Genomic DNA, 19238 nt, shown 5'->3' on the forward strand with positions numbered 1-19238 from the left:
GACCTGATCAAAGAGCTGCTTCCCGGTGGTGTTTGGCTGGATGGCAAACTCCAGCTCGGCATCCATGGTGGTCACCCGGACGTTGATCTGGAAAACGGGAAAAGAAACTTGAATTTCCCGCATCTTCCCATGGTGGCCTCTTCACCCTCCCACTTAAACTCAGAGCTGCTCAGGAGTAGGGTAACATCTGTTTTCACTGGGAATCACAAAGCCTCAGCAGGTACAGGGTCTGGGGTTCAAAAGCAGTCTCGCCATGTCAACAAAGCACATCTGTGTGGACGTACATAGAACCTTGAATAATACATTTTCCCGTACACCATTTCATGACACCCCCCCCCCCACACACACACACAAAAGCCAGGGGAGGGAGACAGGGCAGCTGAGGTACCAGCAGGAGGGTCACGCCAAGGAGGGGGGAGGGGCTATGTGCCTGGCAGTCTGGAGACATTAGTAACTGATATAAAAAAACGGTGCAATGAATAAACTTCAAAATCAAAGGGGACAGGGCATCAGGCAGCCATTTAAAATGCTAATTATACAGCAGAAACCAAGAAAAGGACATCTAAAAATAAAACTGCGACAAGCATAAATGGAGATGGCCCATCAACACCAGCTCAGACAGACTTAAGAGGCCGGCAGGGGACGCCACATTAGAATGGTGCCCAGCCCCCCAACTTCCAACCCCAACCCTCACCCTCCTCCTCCCTCAAGGATACACCGAGGGGAGGCAGTGCCTCAGAGAGCCTCAGAACTTTCCTACTCTGGCTCTTTTGGTTTTGTTTTTTGTTTAAAATTAGTTGGAGCTGGAGAGTTGGCCCACCAGTTAAGAGCATTCGTGGCAGTTGCAGAGGCCCCAGGTTCAGTTCCCCGGCACCCACATGGTGGTTCAAAACCATCCAGACCCTGTCCCGGGGGATCTGATGGCCTTTTCTGACCTCCATACGCACCAGGCACACATGTGGTACACAGACATACATGCAGGATATAAATACTATATATTATATGTAGTATAATATATCATATAAATACACACTATATATATAGTATATATGTTATATATAAATATATAATACACATATATTATATAACATGTTATATAAATATAGATTATGTATTATAGAGTGCATATATTATATTTATATAACAAATATATATTTGTATAATAAATTTAAATTAAATTATACAAAAATTATAGTTTATATAAAATTATATAATACATTGTATTATATATAGTTTTTTAATTTTTTCAATAAAAAAAGTCAAGATAGTTCTTATATCTCATGCTTGAGAAACCTAGGCTTACTATGTATAGGAAACCTCTCACTGGCTCTTCTGTATCACCCTCCCACAGAGAAGGACCAGAGCCCACAGCAGCTGTGATGCTTAGAGATGGGTGACAAAGACAGGACCAGAGGGGTCTCTTTACAGCACAGGTGACCTGTCATGATGACAGGACCGAGTGAGCCAGTTCTTAGCCCACTGGGTAGAGTATCCAGCCAGGACACAACAGCAGGGGGCAGGCACCAAATGTGATCCCAACACTAGAGAGGCAGAGGCAGAGGCAGGCAGATCTCTGAGTTTGAGGCCAGCCTAGTCTACATAGCAAGTGTCACTATCAATTTCACTATCCAGGGCTATACAGTGAGGACCTATCCAACCCTCCCCACCCCCGTCTGACCCCCATCTCAAATCCAAGAAGAAGGAAGAGAAGGAAAAATAAAAGATTTGCCCCTAATGTGAAAGGTTGGGCAAGCCAAGGGATTCTCTAACACCCATCCCAGATCAGGAGGCTTGCTAGCTGGCAACACTAGTGCCCAGGAGGCAGGAGTCTCCAGAATGCCCAAACTGTCTCTGCCTATCTACAAGTTGAAGAACTGGAATTAACTCCAAAGAAACTTGCTGTTTTAATATGATTTTTAAAACTTAAAATGGTAGTCATTTCCCTGACAGCAATACTCTTAATTTAAAGAAAAAAAAAAAAAAGCCAGTAAGAAAGCATAATCTAAGCCGGGCAATGGTGGCGCACGCCTTTGATCCCAGCACTCAGAGGCAGAGGCAGGGGGATTCCTGAGTTCGAGGCCAGCCTGGTCTACAGAGCGAGTTCCAGGACAGCCAGGGCTACACAGAGAAACCCTGTCTCGAAAAACCAAACCAAACCAAACTAAACAAAACAAAAAAGCATAATCTAGAGAAATATCCCTATATCAGGTTGGCAGATCTTCAGTTACCCCCGGCATAACAAACAGAGCAGGACAGAGGCAGAGAGAGAATATCTGGGGCCAAGCCTTCTAAATGTAGGGAATCTGCAGATGCCAAAGCCAGTGATTGCCACAAAGATGCTGCAAGGGCTGTGGAGATGGTTCAACGGGTAAAGAATTAGATGAGAGACCTTGCCTTGGTAAACAGAGTGGACATCAATGAAGGAAGACTCCTTCATTCAACATCAACTCCAAGCCTTAGCAGGCACACGCACACATATACATCTGCTCAAATATGTAGATCCATATCTACACACACACACACACACACACACACACACACACAGACTGTTGATATCAACCATTCTGAAAACTACATGAAGCACACTATTTAAGAATTTAAGATGTAATACCCATCTCCTCTTGGAGGCTGTTTTGAGATGGTCTCACTATATAGCCCTGACTGGCCCAGAACTCACTATGCAAACCAGTCTGTCCTCTAACTCACGGGCAATCCTCCTGCCTCTGCCAGCTCTATAGGCGTATGCCACCACACCCAGCTATGTGTCACATTAGGGTTCTGATTAGGTTTTATTCAAGCCAAAGTTCAGACAGCTCTGGAAGGTAAGCGAGTAGCTTTATAAATACTTCTGCTAATGTAGGCTATATTTGTTCAGTTCAAAAGGACAATCCCTAGCTCTGATCTGGGCATACACCAGGTTTTTAAGAATCTTCCCTAAGCCACATGTGGTGGTGCACACCTTTAATCCTAGCACTTGTGAGGCTGAAGCAGGTAGATCTCTGAGTTAAAGGCCAGTGTTGTCTATAGAGCAAGTTCCAGGACAGCCATGAGTACAGAAACACTGTCTCAAAAGACCAAAACCAAACCAAACCAAACCAACCAACCCAACCAATCAACCAAAATCCACCAAGTCAATAGTAACACACACACACACACACACACACACACACACAGAGTGTTGTGTCCACAATCTTGATACTAAAGACCGACAGATGTACCAATGTTTCCACCAAGGGCGTTGCTGCCACCCAGACACACAGCGATCATGCCACAAGACCATGCCAAAGCATCGCACAAAGCCTCTGAGAGGGCAGCATAAACCCCATTTGTCTCCACTTAAGGACCAGGCCTGATTTTGAAAAAAAGACCATAAGACACCAGCCCCAGGGATAGGCCATGAAATCCAGAACAAGATCATGAAACCCCTTCCCAAAGAACAGCCTAGGAATAATCACAAAAATGGGGAACTATCTTATCTCAGAAGGGGCCATCTGCACTGGGCAGCCCTAGCTCAGGCTATGGTTAAACATGCATGACATGGGAATGCAGACCACTCAACACCTATGACCCCCCAGCATCCACCAATGAAATTTTAGATTATTGAATCCTTCTAGAGAGTTCTCCTGGTTCCCTATAAGAAGGCCTGCACATCTTTGTCTGGGGTCGCCATTTCAAAACATGGTTGACCCCCACAGGCTGGTTGTTTCTGCAGAATAAATATTCTTTGTTTTCGCATGCTATCTGAGTCTGGGGTCGTCCTTCAGCGATTTCCAGACCCTTACATTTCAGTATCCATACTCAGAGCCAGCCAGTTCCTAAGCACAAGTGTTACAAATCACCCCAAAGATCTAAAAGCACCACTGACCAGTTTCCAAATACAGCACATGCCAGCTTACTCCACAGCACACTAAACTGTTTCTGTGCTTAGAAAGACCACTAGGGTGGTTTTCAGTTTATAAATCTTTAATAATGAATATATTGCGATGCAGCATAAACTTCATCAAATTTAGTGCAACCTTCACTAGCCATAGTGAGACTCTTTATATACACAGTCGGGAGCCTGGGAGAAATCAGACTTCAACTGAGGACACACATGTAAACCCAGCTTCCCTGGTGCTGCCCTCGTGCTGGGTTTGCATGGTAAACGATGGTTTTTAATGAACTTGGAGGATTTGGATACAACTGGTGCCTGAATGGCAACAGTGTCACAGAAATAAAGGAGAGCTAAGTGGCCCTATTGACAGGAGGAGAGTTGACTCACAAATTCAAAATCCAAACTGCCACCGAGATGGGAGAGTGGCAGTTCTTATTGTCTTGATAATTTGCATGTCAGTAGCAATGCTGAAGGGCTGGGTGTAGCTCAGAGCTTTTACTGCTGGGGGTCCTGGATATTTATCCTAGCATCGCCAATACTGACTTTAGCACATAATCTTGTGTACATGTACATCTCTCTCTCACACACACACACACCCCAGTACCAGTTAGTCATCTAAAATCCAACCCCAACAACCCCCCCCCCCAAAGAGTAGGATTTATCTCAGACTTGCCAAAATACCATAAAGCATTGGTCCTTATCTAGGGGAGGGTAGACGGACAGACAGTGGAGAGTAGAGTTACACATGTGCCTCTCCGGCCTCTCACAATGGGGAGTGAGGCTCATGTAAGATAATTCAGACCTAGGGTTCTAAGATGTTAAAATTCCCAAGCAGGTGCTCATAAACTTATGCAACTTAAAACAGAAGCATACTGATCTGTGCAGATGTGCAGCATTCTTCAGGTTAATAACAATGGAATCTTCCCACAGCTACTTAAGGTCAGAACTTCAAAATAACTTATCTTGACTTGAGATGGCTTGGCAGGTTAGGGCGAGGGCCGCCAAGCCTGACTTCAGTTTGATCTCTCATACCCACATGACAGAAGGAAAGGACAGACTCCCCACCCCCAAGTGTACTCTGACCTCCATATGCACAGCAGGGGGGCACCAGCATACCCTCGCTAAACCAATAAATGTCTGTCACCTAAAAATCCCTTTTAAAGGAAGTTATCTTGGATACAAGGCAAGTTAGTAGGGTGCTCCGAAAGAGAGTTTCTAATAAACGTGTACGTTTCATGCCCGGGCAGTAGCACAACTTAGGTGAATGGTTTTTATTTTGGTGGCAAGGGCCAGTTTCTCATTTCCTGCACAAACATGGTGCCGGAGGTATGTCTGTTTGGTTTTTTTAAAAAAACAAACTGCCTAAAACCAAAAATGGGGATGAACTAAAAATTTTTTTTATTATTTCTAAGAAACAAGAATGAAACTGGCCAGTAAAAAAATTAGATATTTGTTTTGTTTTTGCTTTTAATGAAAAGCAACAACTAGCATTTCACAAGCATTCACACTGCAACTGCAAATGTATCAGGATTCAACAGTAGCCTGGTCACCCTGACTCCGCCCACCTTTGCTTAATAAATCTTCTCAAAGCACTGGGTCACTTGGCTTAAATCTACTGTTCCCAGAACTGAGGAGTTTCCAGGCCTGGCCCTATGGTGGGTATCTCCCATGTTCTGGGCTCATTCAGGATCTGTGATCACCATGAGGACAGCACAGTTAGGCCTCCCACTATCCTGTGTCCTCGGCCCCTTCCTCTCCCTTGGGCCTCAGCGACGTCCCTGGAATCAATTCTTAGATGCCCCCCTGTTAGTCTCAAGAGTCTAGGAACTTGTCCCTTCCTTTTGTTATTTTGAGAAAAGGTCTAGGTATATAGCCTAGGTCAGTCTAGAACTCACAATCCTCCTGCCTTGACCCTCAGAGTGCTGGGGGTTAGAGGTGTGCACCACCGGGCTTGGCTCAGGCATTCTTAGTTCTTAAAATCAAGCTAAGAGTTTCTGAGCACAGCTTAAATAAAAGCATCACTGGGACACTGGCAAGAATGAAGATGTCAAAGGCTGTCCTTTATCTCAGAGCAGAGAATGCTCTCTCCCTGTCCTTGGCCTCAGTCACTTGAGCTGCAAAAGGACAGTCCTGAGCCTTGCCCCCTTTCAGGTCTGAAAGGCTACATGCAAGTTAGGTCAATGTTCTCAGCTGGCTGGTCCAGAGGAATGGGGTCTGTCTAGAAACGTGGGGTGGAAAGTAAGGGTGCAGATGGCCTGCCGTCTTTCTTAGGGGCATGCAGATAGAGCACAGGACAGCCAATAATATCACCTGACCATAAGGAAGTAACAATGGAGGCCAGAAGCAGGCAGTGAGAACACCTCCTTCAATTTTCAGGATGATCTTTCTGGGCAGACACGGCACAGGGCAGGCCAAACTGCTTCTGTGCCATGGAGATTAAAAACCTAAACAGCCAACTTGGTTTTGTTTTGAGTAAAACCAGCAGCAGCTACCCTGTTAAGGTAAATAAGCCCAGCCTCATCCTTGCTGGTGCCCCAGTCTTGGGCAGAAGTGTCAGAATCTCTCTGTTCTGACACACCCCACTTTCCAGCCAGAGCGGGATTCCCTGACTTTTACCATGTATAAGGTCTGCAATCTGTCTTGAGTCTTCTGGCCATGTCAGTGGCTGTGTGATTCTCCAGACAGTATGTGACTTTTAAAGAGAACAGGAATCCATGGGGTGGGACCTTGTGCCAGGGTCACGTGAGTCTGGAGTAAGTTTTTTGTTCCTTTGTTTAGCTAAATAAAGCAAGCTGTGAGATTCCATGACCCTGCAGGCTAGAATTCCCAGGCTCTGTTGGTCAGAGGCATCTCAAAGATGCATGGCTTTTCAGAATGCACTCTGAAGACACACACTTCTGGGTCTTTATAGTTTATCAAAATGTCATCTAAAACATCTAAGGGCCTAAGGGGGGAAAAAAAGGAAGAAAAAGAAAAAAGACAGACTTGACAACGAAACCTTAACCATCCACTCCATCTGAGTGTAAATGCTGAGTCTGACTTATGCTAAGTTATCTCCCAGATTTCTCTGGTAAATCAGTCTTGTCATGGGTAAGGTCACTGAGAGATTTACCTTAGCTTAAGATTTCTCCCACAGTTGTTCACTTTTTTGCTTGTTTTGTTCTGTTTGAGACAGGGTCTCTCTATTACATAGCCCTGGCTGTCCTGGAACTCCATATATAGACCAGGCTGGCCTCAAAAGCAGAGATCCACAGCTGCCTCTGCCTCCCGAGTACTGGGATTAAGGTTGTGTAGCACGCGTAGTCTCAATGTGCAACATTCATGTCTACGCTCACTCACTCTTATTAGAGTTAGCGCAAATATCAATGGAACTTCTGATAGAGGAATGCATTCTAGACTGAGCCTTACACACACACAGTAGCCACTGTGGGTCAAACATCTCTGGTGATTTTTCTTCTATATTCATGTATCAGGAATGAAGAGGAAATACAAACAGTGGCACTGGAATGTTTGGATTTCAGGCAGGGGATGCAGTGATAAGATTGTGCCTGGTTATCACACCTGCCTGGGCTCAAAGCTCAATCTGGGCCCAGGATTGTGCTGAGAGCCCAGCTCCCCTTATCAAGGCAAATGTAGGTGCTGTTTGCCAACAGCCCTGCTGAGGGTGACCCATCAGCAACTTCTAACAACCTTCAAATACTGGGGATGACCTTTGAAAGGCTAGGAAATGCTAGAAATAGGGAGTGGACATATTACCATTCTCCCTCAGAGCGAGGACGGGGACTTCACAATGACAAATGACAAACACTCGCCTGCTGTGTCGGGCCTGGAAAACTGAGACAAGTATTTACCTTCATTCTCATGTTGAGTCTGTGTTTTAGGAGTTTTAAGGAGATATAATTTACATGCTGTAAGATTCACCCATTTGTAATGTGCAAATTGGGATTTCTATCATTCGCAGAATTACACAACAAACATTGCCGTCAAGTTTTAGATTTTTGTTTTCCTTTCTGAGATAGAGCAATATTGCTACATAGCCCAGTCGGCTTCAATTTACAATCCTCCTGTCTTAGTCAAGGGTTCCAGGCATGCACTAGCTTTAGAATGTTCTCAACCACCTACAGGAAAACCACTGTGCCGGTCAGCATCACCCCCGTTCTTAAACTCCCAAGCCTTGATGACCCACAACCTACGTTGTAGGCTCTATGATTTCCTATTCTGGGCGTATCAGAGAAAAGAAATCTGTCTGCCAGTTAGCACATTTTCAAATCATCTGTTTTACCTGTATCAGCACTTCATCCTTTCCTAGTGCCAAATACCACCGCTTCCTTAATCCACTGGAATTATTGGGTAAACATTTTGTCAGTTGGTTCGATGTTGCTTGGATGATCTCAAACAGGGCAGCTAAGAAGCAATGTCACTCAAACCCACTATGTATGGTCAGCTTGATGGGACAAAGATTAAAGGAGACTAATTTTCAAGAACTCAACATGTAACTAAGCCTACTTTTTTTGTTTTGAGTTTTAAATGAAAATATTCCATGTCCTTGGGAAGGCAGGGCTCTAGCTGTCACACAGCCTGGCCTGACCGTGACAATGTGTGAGGTCACTCCACCACGACCTGGTTTTACCCTATGTGGCAGAACAGGGTTGACTGCTGAGCTCCGAGCTGTTAAGCTGTGGTCTGCAGCCCTGGGGCAGAAGGAGGACCAGGCTCTCCCTGGGTTCTGGTTTCCCCTAGACAGAAGCAGGAATTCAGTCCTATTCTGAAACGCTCTCTCACATTAACAGATCCTCGACCCTAAGGGCCTGTTCCTGCTGAAGGAGATGTCAGAAATACACGCTTTATGCTATCTGACCTCAAGAGGAACTATAACCTTCCTAACGGTCTAACCTTTCCTATGGCCAGCTACACCTCAACACTGTGGTGTTCCTCTGGGATGTAAACCACATTGTAGCCTGTGTTAGCCCAATAAGTAAGGCACTTGCTTCCCAGGCTCCAGATATAGCAGGGCTATGTGTAAATTTACTCTGCCAAGCTCAGGGGTGAAGTCAATGACAACACGTGACCATTGGAAAGAGCCCAACAGTGAAGGCCACAAATCCTTTAACTGGAACTAAAGCGCCTGCTAATCATGACCTGCTTGGAAAGCACTGGCCCTGGGAGTAACAGAGGGGCCCACAGTCTAGGCCTAGGAATCCTGGTCCCTTCTAATCTCTGACACAAACCACTGACTGCCAATAACTGTCATCTTGTAGCATCTGCTAAGACACAGTGGCCACTCTGCACAAATGCTAGCTAACGAATAACTGAACTCTGTAAAATAGTTCCAGTAACTTAGCAAACTTTAACCACCCTGCCTGAAAAGGCTGACTCTGGAACTCAGCTAAGGTGGGCAAAGGCAGCTCGCAGAAGGTGAATGGCGTCTGTGGCTTTGGTGTCTGCTGGATTGTTCTTCTGAAGGTCTTTCTGCCCCTTTGGAAGCTGTCGCAGCAAAAGCTAACTAAAATTTAAATTTTTTCAATTTTTTTCAATTTTTTTTTTTTAACTGTGTGCATCTATGTGCCTGGACCCAGCACAGTGTCACAGGACGCTGACACTGGCTCTCCCTACCCACCTTTATGGAGGTTTTAGAGTGTGATCTTAAACAGCCAAGCTTGTGGACAAGCACCTCTAGACCTGCTGAGCCACCTCTGGCCCCTAACCTGGGACCCCACGCCCCAAAGCCTCCATTTGTAACAAGATGACTGCCTACATCTGCACTGGGGCTGACTACCGTTTATATACTCATAAAGTCTAGAAAATCGCTGCAAGGCCAACTCCCAGGACCATGTTTTATACTGTCACTGTTTCTAAAAAGCATTCATTTGTAGTGACTCTTTAAAAAAAAAAATTACCAAACTATCCCTCCTCCTGAAGAGGGCCAAAGCAAGCAGTAGTCTAAGCAGTCGAAGTCTATGCTAAACCAGAGTTAACCAAAATATTAAGGGTATCTCAGAGAGAAGTGCCATGCCAAGGGCTCCTTTATTTCCTGAACTTATCAGTTATAATATTCACATAAGGCCTGTCACTCCAGCATTAGCAAATGAGGTTCTCCCCTAGAGCTCCCAACCACAGCTACAGCTGTCCCTGGGCATTCAAAGGCAGGATGGCATACATCTAAGCACAAGCCCTTGCTGCCAGGCTTCCGGAACATTCTTGCTGATGTGTGGAGAAGGTGGAAATAGCAGGATAAGCACACAGTAGGGATGAACTAGCCCTGAGAAGAACCCCCAGCTCGAGGATGATGATAAACACACACAGCTGGCCTGGTCATGGACACCAGGCTCCCTGGAGCTCTAAGTCAGATCTGGTCACCAGCGTACTGCTTGCCTAACAGTGTTCAGAGCAGCTTGATCAGCACGAGTAGGAAGACTGCCAGACGTAAAAGGAAGCTCACTCAGCTGTAGGTCCATTACCACAAAACTGTCAGTCAGGCAAGCAGTAAAATCTGCTCATCATGGGCTCTACAGCAAGCCTATAAAGGTGTCTGGCTAGGATGCATGGTCTCAAAATAATAAAGTTTCCACATGATGGCACAATACTAGGACATGTGTCTCTTACTGCCTAAGTAGTAGTAGTTGTTGTAAATAATAATGTCAGAGCTGACAAGAATCCATTTGTCACACAAGCAGAGAGCAGCTCCAGAGCCCTAAGTGTTGCTCTGCAGCTCTATTCTCTCTTCAGCTCTCCCAGGAACGACGCGTGCCAGTCACACCACTGATCATATAAGGAGACCTGGTAGCAATGTTTGGAGCACAGGCCAACATCAGCTATTCCGATGAAGACTCTGTTCTTGGGGACAGTTGTGGCTCACCACCAAAAAGGTCAAGTAGCAAGGCTGTGAGAAGAACTCCTGATGGCAACATGAATTAAGACCAACACCACCATGCTCCTGCCTCTCTCTGTCTTAGTGCAGCCAGTCCTGTTAAGAGTCTGCCCCAGCATCAACCACTAATGAAGAGCAAGGAGGTGACCTCAGAGGTCAAAGCCAAAGGACCCAGTTTGACTCCATTAAAAAGCAAGCAGTTCTTCCTGTGGGATCCCAGTTCACGATATGCCCTGCCTTCCTTGGTGTCCAGAAAATGTTGACCATAAATTTTAAATCAAATAAGAGTATAAAGTCATCGTTTTGACTTTTAATTGCAAGCAGGTCTGGCTGAATGGAAGTTGTCAAATTTAAGGGTTTTTTTTCATGATTCATGTCTGCTAATGTTCACATTCATGGCTATCTATAAAACACCTTATACCTTCACTCTGGGATACTTGGATATTTATGGTTTATTAAGTAGGATGGGCACCCTCCAACCCCCAATATATATATTTTGTTGTTGTTTTGTTTTTTCGAGACAGGGTTTCTCTGTATAGCCCTGGCTGTCCTGGAACTCACTCTGTAGACCAGGCTGGCCTCGAACTCAGAAATCTGCCTGCCTTTTCCTTCCTGAGTGCTGGGATTAGAGGTGTGCGCCACCACCGCCCGGCTGACCCCCAATATTTTAAAGCATAATAAACCATCTTGTACACGTGTGCCCGGCTGCGCACAGCCAGGCTGATCTGGCTTCCCAGGAACATGGTGGGCGTTCACCTCACTTTATAGATGGCAGGTGCACTCTGAAGGAACTCGGTGGGTATCTTTAATTACGAAAGTTAGTACAACATTCTCTTTGAGCTTCTTGCCAAACTGTCCTCACTATGACACCACCGCCACCAGACTAAATATAAACACTAAATTCTTAATATACTGGCACAGATGCTGGGCCTGAAAACTACCTGTTAACTATTCCAAGACAGTTTTAATCCCTGTAACATAATGTGTATGTTTTCACTATCACAGAGACAAGGTTAATTACTCTATAGGTGACTGTAACTGGCTACTGCTTCCTGCCTGGGCATTCCTAGCCTTCGTGTGTGTGTGTGTGTGTGTGTGTGTGTGTGTGTGTGTGTGTGTGTGTGTGCGCGCGTGCGCACGCGCGTGTGCGAGTGCGCGTGTGTGTGCACACGTGCATGTGTCAGCCCACCCCCACCCCATGCACGTGCATGATCACTTGCATGTATCTCTGCATCTGCATGCACTGCTCCACCTGTCTCTTCATTTGAGAAAATAGTCTATTTAAGTACCTAGTTCAGCCTTGAAGTCCCAATCCACCTGCCTCAGCGTCCTGGGCAGCAGGCAGGCATCTCCTTCCTGGATTGAGAGTTAAATCTTTTTAGTGACTGAGGGCAGTGAGACCCAGATGCCTTAGGCAACTCTCTCAACTTCTGACGCTCTTCTCTCTGTATAACCCTTGTGTTTGATTTCTACGGCTGGATCTACGTCAATGGACGGAAAAGCCCATTAGTAAATCCCAGAGAATGGCTAAGGGCTTGGAAGGGCTAACGCTTCCCCGTAACTTTGAGGACACGCAATGAAGTCTCAAGTTCTTCTCAATAGCTCTTTTCTGCCTCAGAAAGTAAGCTACTTCCTGCCCCCAGACCCACTTCCTGTCAGAGCAAGGCTACTTAACACACACAAAGAGTGGACAAACCAGTCCTGTTTGTACTCATTATGATCAGGGGGGGAAAATCTGACCTTAAAACAGAAGGGAACTTACGGAGCGTTAAGAAGAGGGTCCGTTCTGAACCTCTCTCTTCCAAACCTGGCTGGGAACAGGGTGTGCTGAGCCCTTCCCACAGACCTTTGGGTAGCAGAGAGACTGCTCCCCCGGCCCATACCAGAGCAGGAGGGCCTGTGGGCAGAACCCACAGAAGGGAAGGGCACAGGCTGCTAACAGTCGTAGGCCGCTGCTCCCGGTGCCTGGACCTGTAACTTCTCACACTTTGTGTGTGTGCTTGTACGGTGGTACCCATTTCTTTCAGTCCGGGATTTCCAAAGAAATCAAACAAGAATTCTCAGAGACTACTTCACACAGACTAGGGGAGAGAAAAAGCCAAAGGAGTTTACCTGTTGCTAAGGAGAAACACAGATAACCCAGCATACACCCCTCAGTCCACCAAGGCAGACTAAATAAACAACTTCTTATTCAAGGTCACTTTCTCTTTAGTGGAGTCTGGAAATGGAGACATTGGCTTTTGGTTTCAGTAGCTGTGTCGCACACACTTCAGATAGGATATAGCTCCCTGAAATACCTGCCTAATTACACACACCGAGGAGATCCCCATAAAGACTGAGGTAGAGACAGCCAAGATGGCTGCTACACGCTACACTGGTTTTTGGTTCTCAACTCACAGCACGTAAGAAATGAAAGGCCTGTAGACTAAACCCACCTGGACTGCTTTATTTTCTTTGTAAAATTAGAAGTCTGTGAAGTTATTCCTTTTTCCAACGGAGGGGAGGAGGAGGAGGAGCTAGGAATGGGAGGAGAATGTCAGACCGCCTTGTTCTAGGGACGCGCCTCTAATACAGACACACTGACTTCTGAGACAAAGCTGCCCATAGCTAAGGCCATTACAAGCAGGACTATTCTGCAGTTTAAGGAACATTTTCCTATGAGAGACTTAGATACGAGATCTTTAATCTTAGCCGATAAAGTCTTTCCTTTTGCCTTCAGCAATTACAGTCTGACCTCCAACAGTTTTTGCTTTTGTTTGTTGTTTAACTTATTTAGTTAATATGGGTGTTTTGTCTGCATGTAAGTATGCACACCGGAAGAGAGCATTAGATCTCATAGTATTATAATTATAGATGGTTGTGAGCTACCACATGGGTGCTGGGAATTTAACCGGGGAGCTCTGAAAGAGCAGCTAGCACTCTTATCCTTTGAGCCATCTCTCCAGCACAAGTTTAACTTTCCTCCAAACAAACAAACAAACAATCGGCATGTTTATAAACTGTTTGAATAAGCATACGTTAAAAAAACAAAAAACAAAAGCCTTCTGTTTTTAAAATGTCTCTGTTTTTGAGGTTCTATTAGGTTAAACCAAACTCTGTACACAAGTATTTAACTGGGGGTAAGAAGATAGGAGGTACTTTTCAGCTAACCACTCCTCCCAACCCCTGTCAGCTGTGTTCCCCGCCCCTTTCCTGCCCACCCCGCCAACAGCACCAGGACACAAACCTCCTAAAATGGCTGCATAAGATCTGCACTCAGAAGATACCTCCTATTTTATTGTGTTCCTTTCCAATTGTCAAGGCCGACAGACTTGCTAGTGAGATACCGTCCTGGGCCACAACACCTCCTCCCCACCCCAAATCCCGTATGTATGGGCTAGCTTTCGGGAACCAAGAGTTTGTTTGTAGGTTTCCATGTGGAGTGCCTTAAAAGCAGGTGTGCTGAGGGGAGGGCGGAGGCCCAGCTGCAATGCCATCAACTGTTCATTTCATCGGCCATAAACAGGTGACCTACGGCACTGTGACACCACTTCGGGGCCTCGTGGAGAACCCCTCCCTCAGCATACTAAGACTCTGGGCAGGCCAGGGCTTCACCTGGTTTCCAACTGGACTTTGCATACAGCCTGCGAGGAGACAGGGGGAATGAATCACTCTCCCCTTTCCCACACCCTCCTGTAATACATTTTATATTGTATGCCAGTGTGGGCACATGTGTCTGCGTGCATGCATGTGCGTGCACATGTGTGTGCTTTGGATATGGCCATCCGAGGGCATCCTCTCCTTCCACCACAGGAGCTCTGGGGATGGAACTCAATGCAGATCCTCAGACTCGATGGTAAAGCTCCTTTACACACCAAGCCATTGACTCCCTTCCCACAGGAACTAAACTTTTCCAATAGGCACAGTCACACAATAGAAAGAAGGGAAGCTACACAGAGACTCTGAGCACACTTCCCTCCTATTTTAACACCACTTACTCCCTGGAATGCCTTATCTATTGGGGAGGGGGAGGGGAGAGACTATGAATGAGAGAATGAAAAAGAATGAGAGACAGAGACAGAAAGAGACAGAGAGAGACACACAGAGAGAGAGAGAGAGAGAGGATATGAACTTCGTATATTTTAAGGATCTCAAAGCCCATCTACCTATAAACTTCAGCACATAGCCCCACAGGTCCTTTTATGGTTGGTCTGTCCAAATCCATCTAATACATTTTGCTACTCACTGCTTCCTCTCCAGCCCACTTCTTAGGAAGGCACACAGTGGTCCCAACCTTCCCTCCCTGGCTAAGGCCCCTGAGGAGGCTCATCCAAAAGCGATGCAGTATGCACGCCCAACACCTCAGCATCTCAGTGAGATCGCTAACAGCATCCTGTTCCATAAAGACAGACCAAGCTAAACAGTGCTGACCATGTCTCCTCTAGATCAGTTTTCTCTTCACAAACATAAAGACGAAGAAGGCTGGATCCTGTGCCAAGACACACTGAAGATATCTGCAGACACCATCATGGAGACACAGGCAAACATTTCTCAACTAACATCCCTGACCTAAAGCACTTGAGAAATGATGGCCATGTCTCAGCGGGCCAGGAAGATACTGACACACACTCACCACCAAATCTATGTGAAGACCAAGTTTTAGAGGCATGTCAATCAAGACAGGGTTCTTTCTGTAAGGGCTCATTGACAGCATGAGCCTACCACACCTCGCCCACTCTGCTCCTTCTGCCCCACGATTTAACTCTTCACCCAAGAATAAACTAATAATAAAAGTTAACTCTAAGCCAGGCGTGGTGGCGCACACCTTTAATCCCAGCACTCGGGAGGCAGAGGCAGGCGGATTTCTGAGTTGGAGGCCAGCCCGGTCTACAAAAGTGAGTTCCAGGACAGCCAGGGCTACACGGAGAAACTCTGTCTCGGGGGAAAAAGAAAAAAAAAGTTAACTCTACCCCTCGGCAATGCTTGATTATATGCAATGGCCAACTGTCTGCTTTTCCACATCTCTGTCCCTCCAACCCCCAACGTATCAACTCTTAAGAGCAGTAGGTGCTCCCTAGGGAGGAGCAGCGGGAGCCACTGCTCCCGTGACCTCCTTACAGAAGGCTGTTTTCGGCTGTGCTAACTTTCCTCAGACTTTGGCCACTAAGGGTTGGTGGGGGCACATTCAGGAAATGAGAGTTTGCACATCAAATGGAAACCGGTCGGCCATGATGTGGTAACCATGACAACCATGGAGGCAACAACCATCCAATCTTAGAAGGCCCTCTGTTGTCAGCCAGCGTGTTCCCAGGACCTGAAACCCCAGCACTGTATGTTGGAGGGGTGTGAGCAGTATTCACCATGAGAGCCAAACAGCGAACATGATTTGCTTTCTAGTTCATCAGGCTGTCTAAATCAGACGGGGAAAAAAAAAAAGACCATCATGGGATGGGAAAACTTTCAATTAGATGAGAATTTTGTAGTTGCAAGTAGATCCCACCAACCAGGGTCAGGCACAAGGACGAGCATGTGAAACATAAACACACACATGCACACACACATACACACACACACACACACACACACACACACACACACACACACACACACACAGACACGCACTTCTCTATCTCTTCAGCCCTTACAAGTAGGAGGCACGATCTTGTTTAAAGGCACAGAGAGAGTAGAATCACCCAGAGAGGCAACTTTGTACCTTCTACCACCCTCTATGAATCAGCTAATACTGCAAGCATTTAAAGGTCTTTCTGGAAGCAGATGATGTTTTGGGTGTTTTGTTGTTGATGTTTGAACCGTGTGACCTCACTGTAGAGCCAGGAAAGGCACAAAGACACAGTTTATCAAACATCAAAAAGGGATAGCCAAGGTCTGTGAAATATAATGAGGAGGGTGAGGGGTCGGGGGTCACTCCTGCTAGGTTTAATTTTTAAATTTTCAATGATTAAAAAAAGCAACTAATTTATAGACAGTCTCTTTCCAACTCAAATATCAGGTACAAATTGCTCTCAGTGTGTGCCAAAGATCTGCCATTAGACAATGGCTTAGGAGGTGACACAAGATACTGCCACTTTCCCTAGGAAACAAAGGGCAGCCGCTGGCACCAGCCTTGTTGAACCTCAACCCTGCTTGCGCCCTGTGACACTTTTCCCATTAGGAGTTTCTGCTCAGGGCACAGGATGGACTTAGAATGAACCGACCAGGAACAGTTTCTTTGTTTTACGAGAATGGTTTTGTAAAAACTAGAACCAAAGGAGTGGTTCGCCTTCCAAATATTGGCCGAGTCATAAAATCCACACAAGTCTAACCAGACCCTCACAATAGTTACCTTTATCCTGGAAGCAAGGGCCTGACCCTTCTTTCTGTAAAGGGCTGGAGGGTAAATAGCTCAGGCATTAAGGGCCTTATTTGGTGTCTTAAAACAAGGCTTCAAAAACCTTAAAAAAATTCTCAGCTGGGAGACCGTAGGAAGAAACCTGTCCCTTCCTTACAAACAAAGAAAGGCCTCCACCATCCTCCGGGACAAGCATAGCCCCACCCCCACCTCCCCAGTACCGTTGCAGTACCTTCTCCCAAGCAAAAGGAAAAAAAAACCAACAACAGAAAGAAGTTGTCTGAGGAAAGGGACCTCAAGTTCACAAAAAGAGAGAATAAGCTAAGCCTAAACTGAGCCGTGTGCCCCCTCTTGGGTGACACCCCACCCCACCCTTATTTGCATCAGAGAGAGTTGAAGCTGAAGTTAGAATTTTTGTTCCGCCTTTAAACTTTGTTCTCTCAGATATATTAAATAAAAGGGTAAAGTGTTCCTAGAGTTTTCCTCTCCTCTGAAACAGCATTGCCATCTATCCGTAGGAAATAAAAGGTCCTTAGTGAATGAAAAAATGAAATAAAATAAAAATGGAACCAGCCTGTGGCCAGAACTGCTCCTAGCCTTCCCCCTAGCAAGCAGCCAACATGGGGAACTGCCCTGGCCCCGCTGGCTCCTGATCACTGTCCTACCTCACTGTGACCTTTGCCTATACTCACCTTCTCCAACAGAACTCCTCCCAGGCACACCCCAGCACCAGGCCCACTCACTACACAGACAGGAAACAGAATTCCCAGGGGATTCTGACAACGGCAGATGTGGGAGACAACCGGACATTTTCTGTGGCTCTTTCCCCACGAGGGTCAGGGGTGTACTGCTGACGGTTTACACGGAGAAGTGCACACAGGATTAACAAGGCTTATGGTATGTTAAGATTAGCTGTCTGCATGTCACAAAGCCTTGCCTCAGTTTACCCCAGGTAGCATCTTTTGCACTTTTTCCGGTCTGGATGACAAACTGAGGTCCACAGGTACTAAATGGCTTCTCTAACAGCAAGCAGTATACATCACGAGACTGCTGTGGTTCTCTGCAGTTTTATTAAAAAATATAACAACTATCTTAGTCAAAGTTTCTAAGTCACATTATAACAATGGTTTTATTTGGTCCTGTAACTTTATTTTATATAAATGAGTGTTTTGCCTGCATATCATACAATACTGGAGGGGTCCGGAAGAGGGGGAGGGTCACATTTCCTGTAAGTGGAGACAATGAAGACTTGAGCTGCCGTGGTGGATGCTGGGAAAGATCTCCAGGTGCTCCCCAGGAGCAGCAAGTGCTTTAAACCAAGGTACCATCCACCGCCAGCACTACCGCTTGGTTCTTCAAACAAACACTGGGGATGAAGCTTAATTGGTAGAGTGCTTGCCTACCAATCACAGAATTCTGGGTTTGGTCCCCAGCACATCACAAACTGGATGCGCTGGCACCAACCTGAAACCCCAATTCCTGGGAGCTGGAGGTAGGAAGAGCAAAAATTCAAGGTTGTCTTCTGCTACACAGTGAGGCAGCCTGGGCTACAAGAGGACTCTCCATCATTATCTGACTGACGTAGCAGTAATCTTTACTCCGGAAGTCAAAAGTAAAGGAGAGTAAGCACGTTAGGAAGTATGCTACAAACTTCCGGTCTCTTCCATAAGCGGTTCTTATTTCAAAAGTGATAGTGTAAGTTAAAAACGAAGAGTCAAGAATCTGTCTCGTAACTAATGTTAAAAAGGAAGAAAAGTCTCTCTCTAAAAGGTCAAAGAGTCACAGAAGTTTCCATCTCAAAAAAAAAAAAAAAAAATGAAGAAAAGGTGTTACAATTCGCTAGGTGGTGCTGTTTTCCTCCCTCTGGGTCTGAACATCATTAGTCAAGTTAGTCCGCACTTTGTTAAGAAATCACAATGTTACTGTTTAGGGTGGCAACAGACAGAAGCGGAAGAAGAAATAGCCAGAGAAAAGTTTCACAGGGCGAAGGGCTTTCCCCGCCTCTGAAAACCAAGAGCCACTAACAAATTAAGCTCAGCCCCTGAACCCCACGCAGAGAAAAGCCATCGCTGGTGCTGCTCTGCAGCCATGCTGGGCTAGCGTCGTCTTCCTGGAGTTAAGAGTCTCTTCCTACTAGCCTCCTTTCCCACCTTGGTTACAAGCCAGAG

At 46.0% G+C, this 19238-nt stretch overlaps 1 protein-coding gene across 1 annotated transcript in view; it reads right to left on the bottom strand.

Annotated features, from left to right (window-relative positions):
• The window catches only part of Ezr (ezrin), a 44650-nt gene that overhangs the window by 21345 nt on the left and 4067 nt on the right, over positions 1–19238 (bottom strand). The window contains exon 2 of the mRNA NM_009510.2: positions 4–87. Within this exon, the coding sequence (NP_033536.2) occupies positions 4–87 (84 nt within the window). The remainder of the gene's footprint in view (positions 1–3; positions 88–19238) is intronic.

The sequence above is a fragment of the Mus musculus genome, chromosome 17 (assembly GCF_000001635.26).
Source record: "Mus musculus strain C57BL/6J chromosome 17, GRCm38.p6 C57BL/6J".
Classification (NCBI taxonomy): Eukaryota; Metazoa; Chordata; class Mammalia; order Rodentia; family Muridae; genus Mus; species Mus musculus.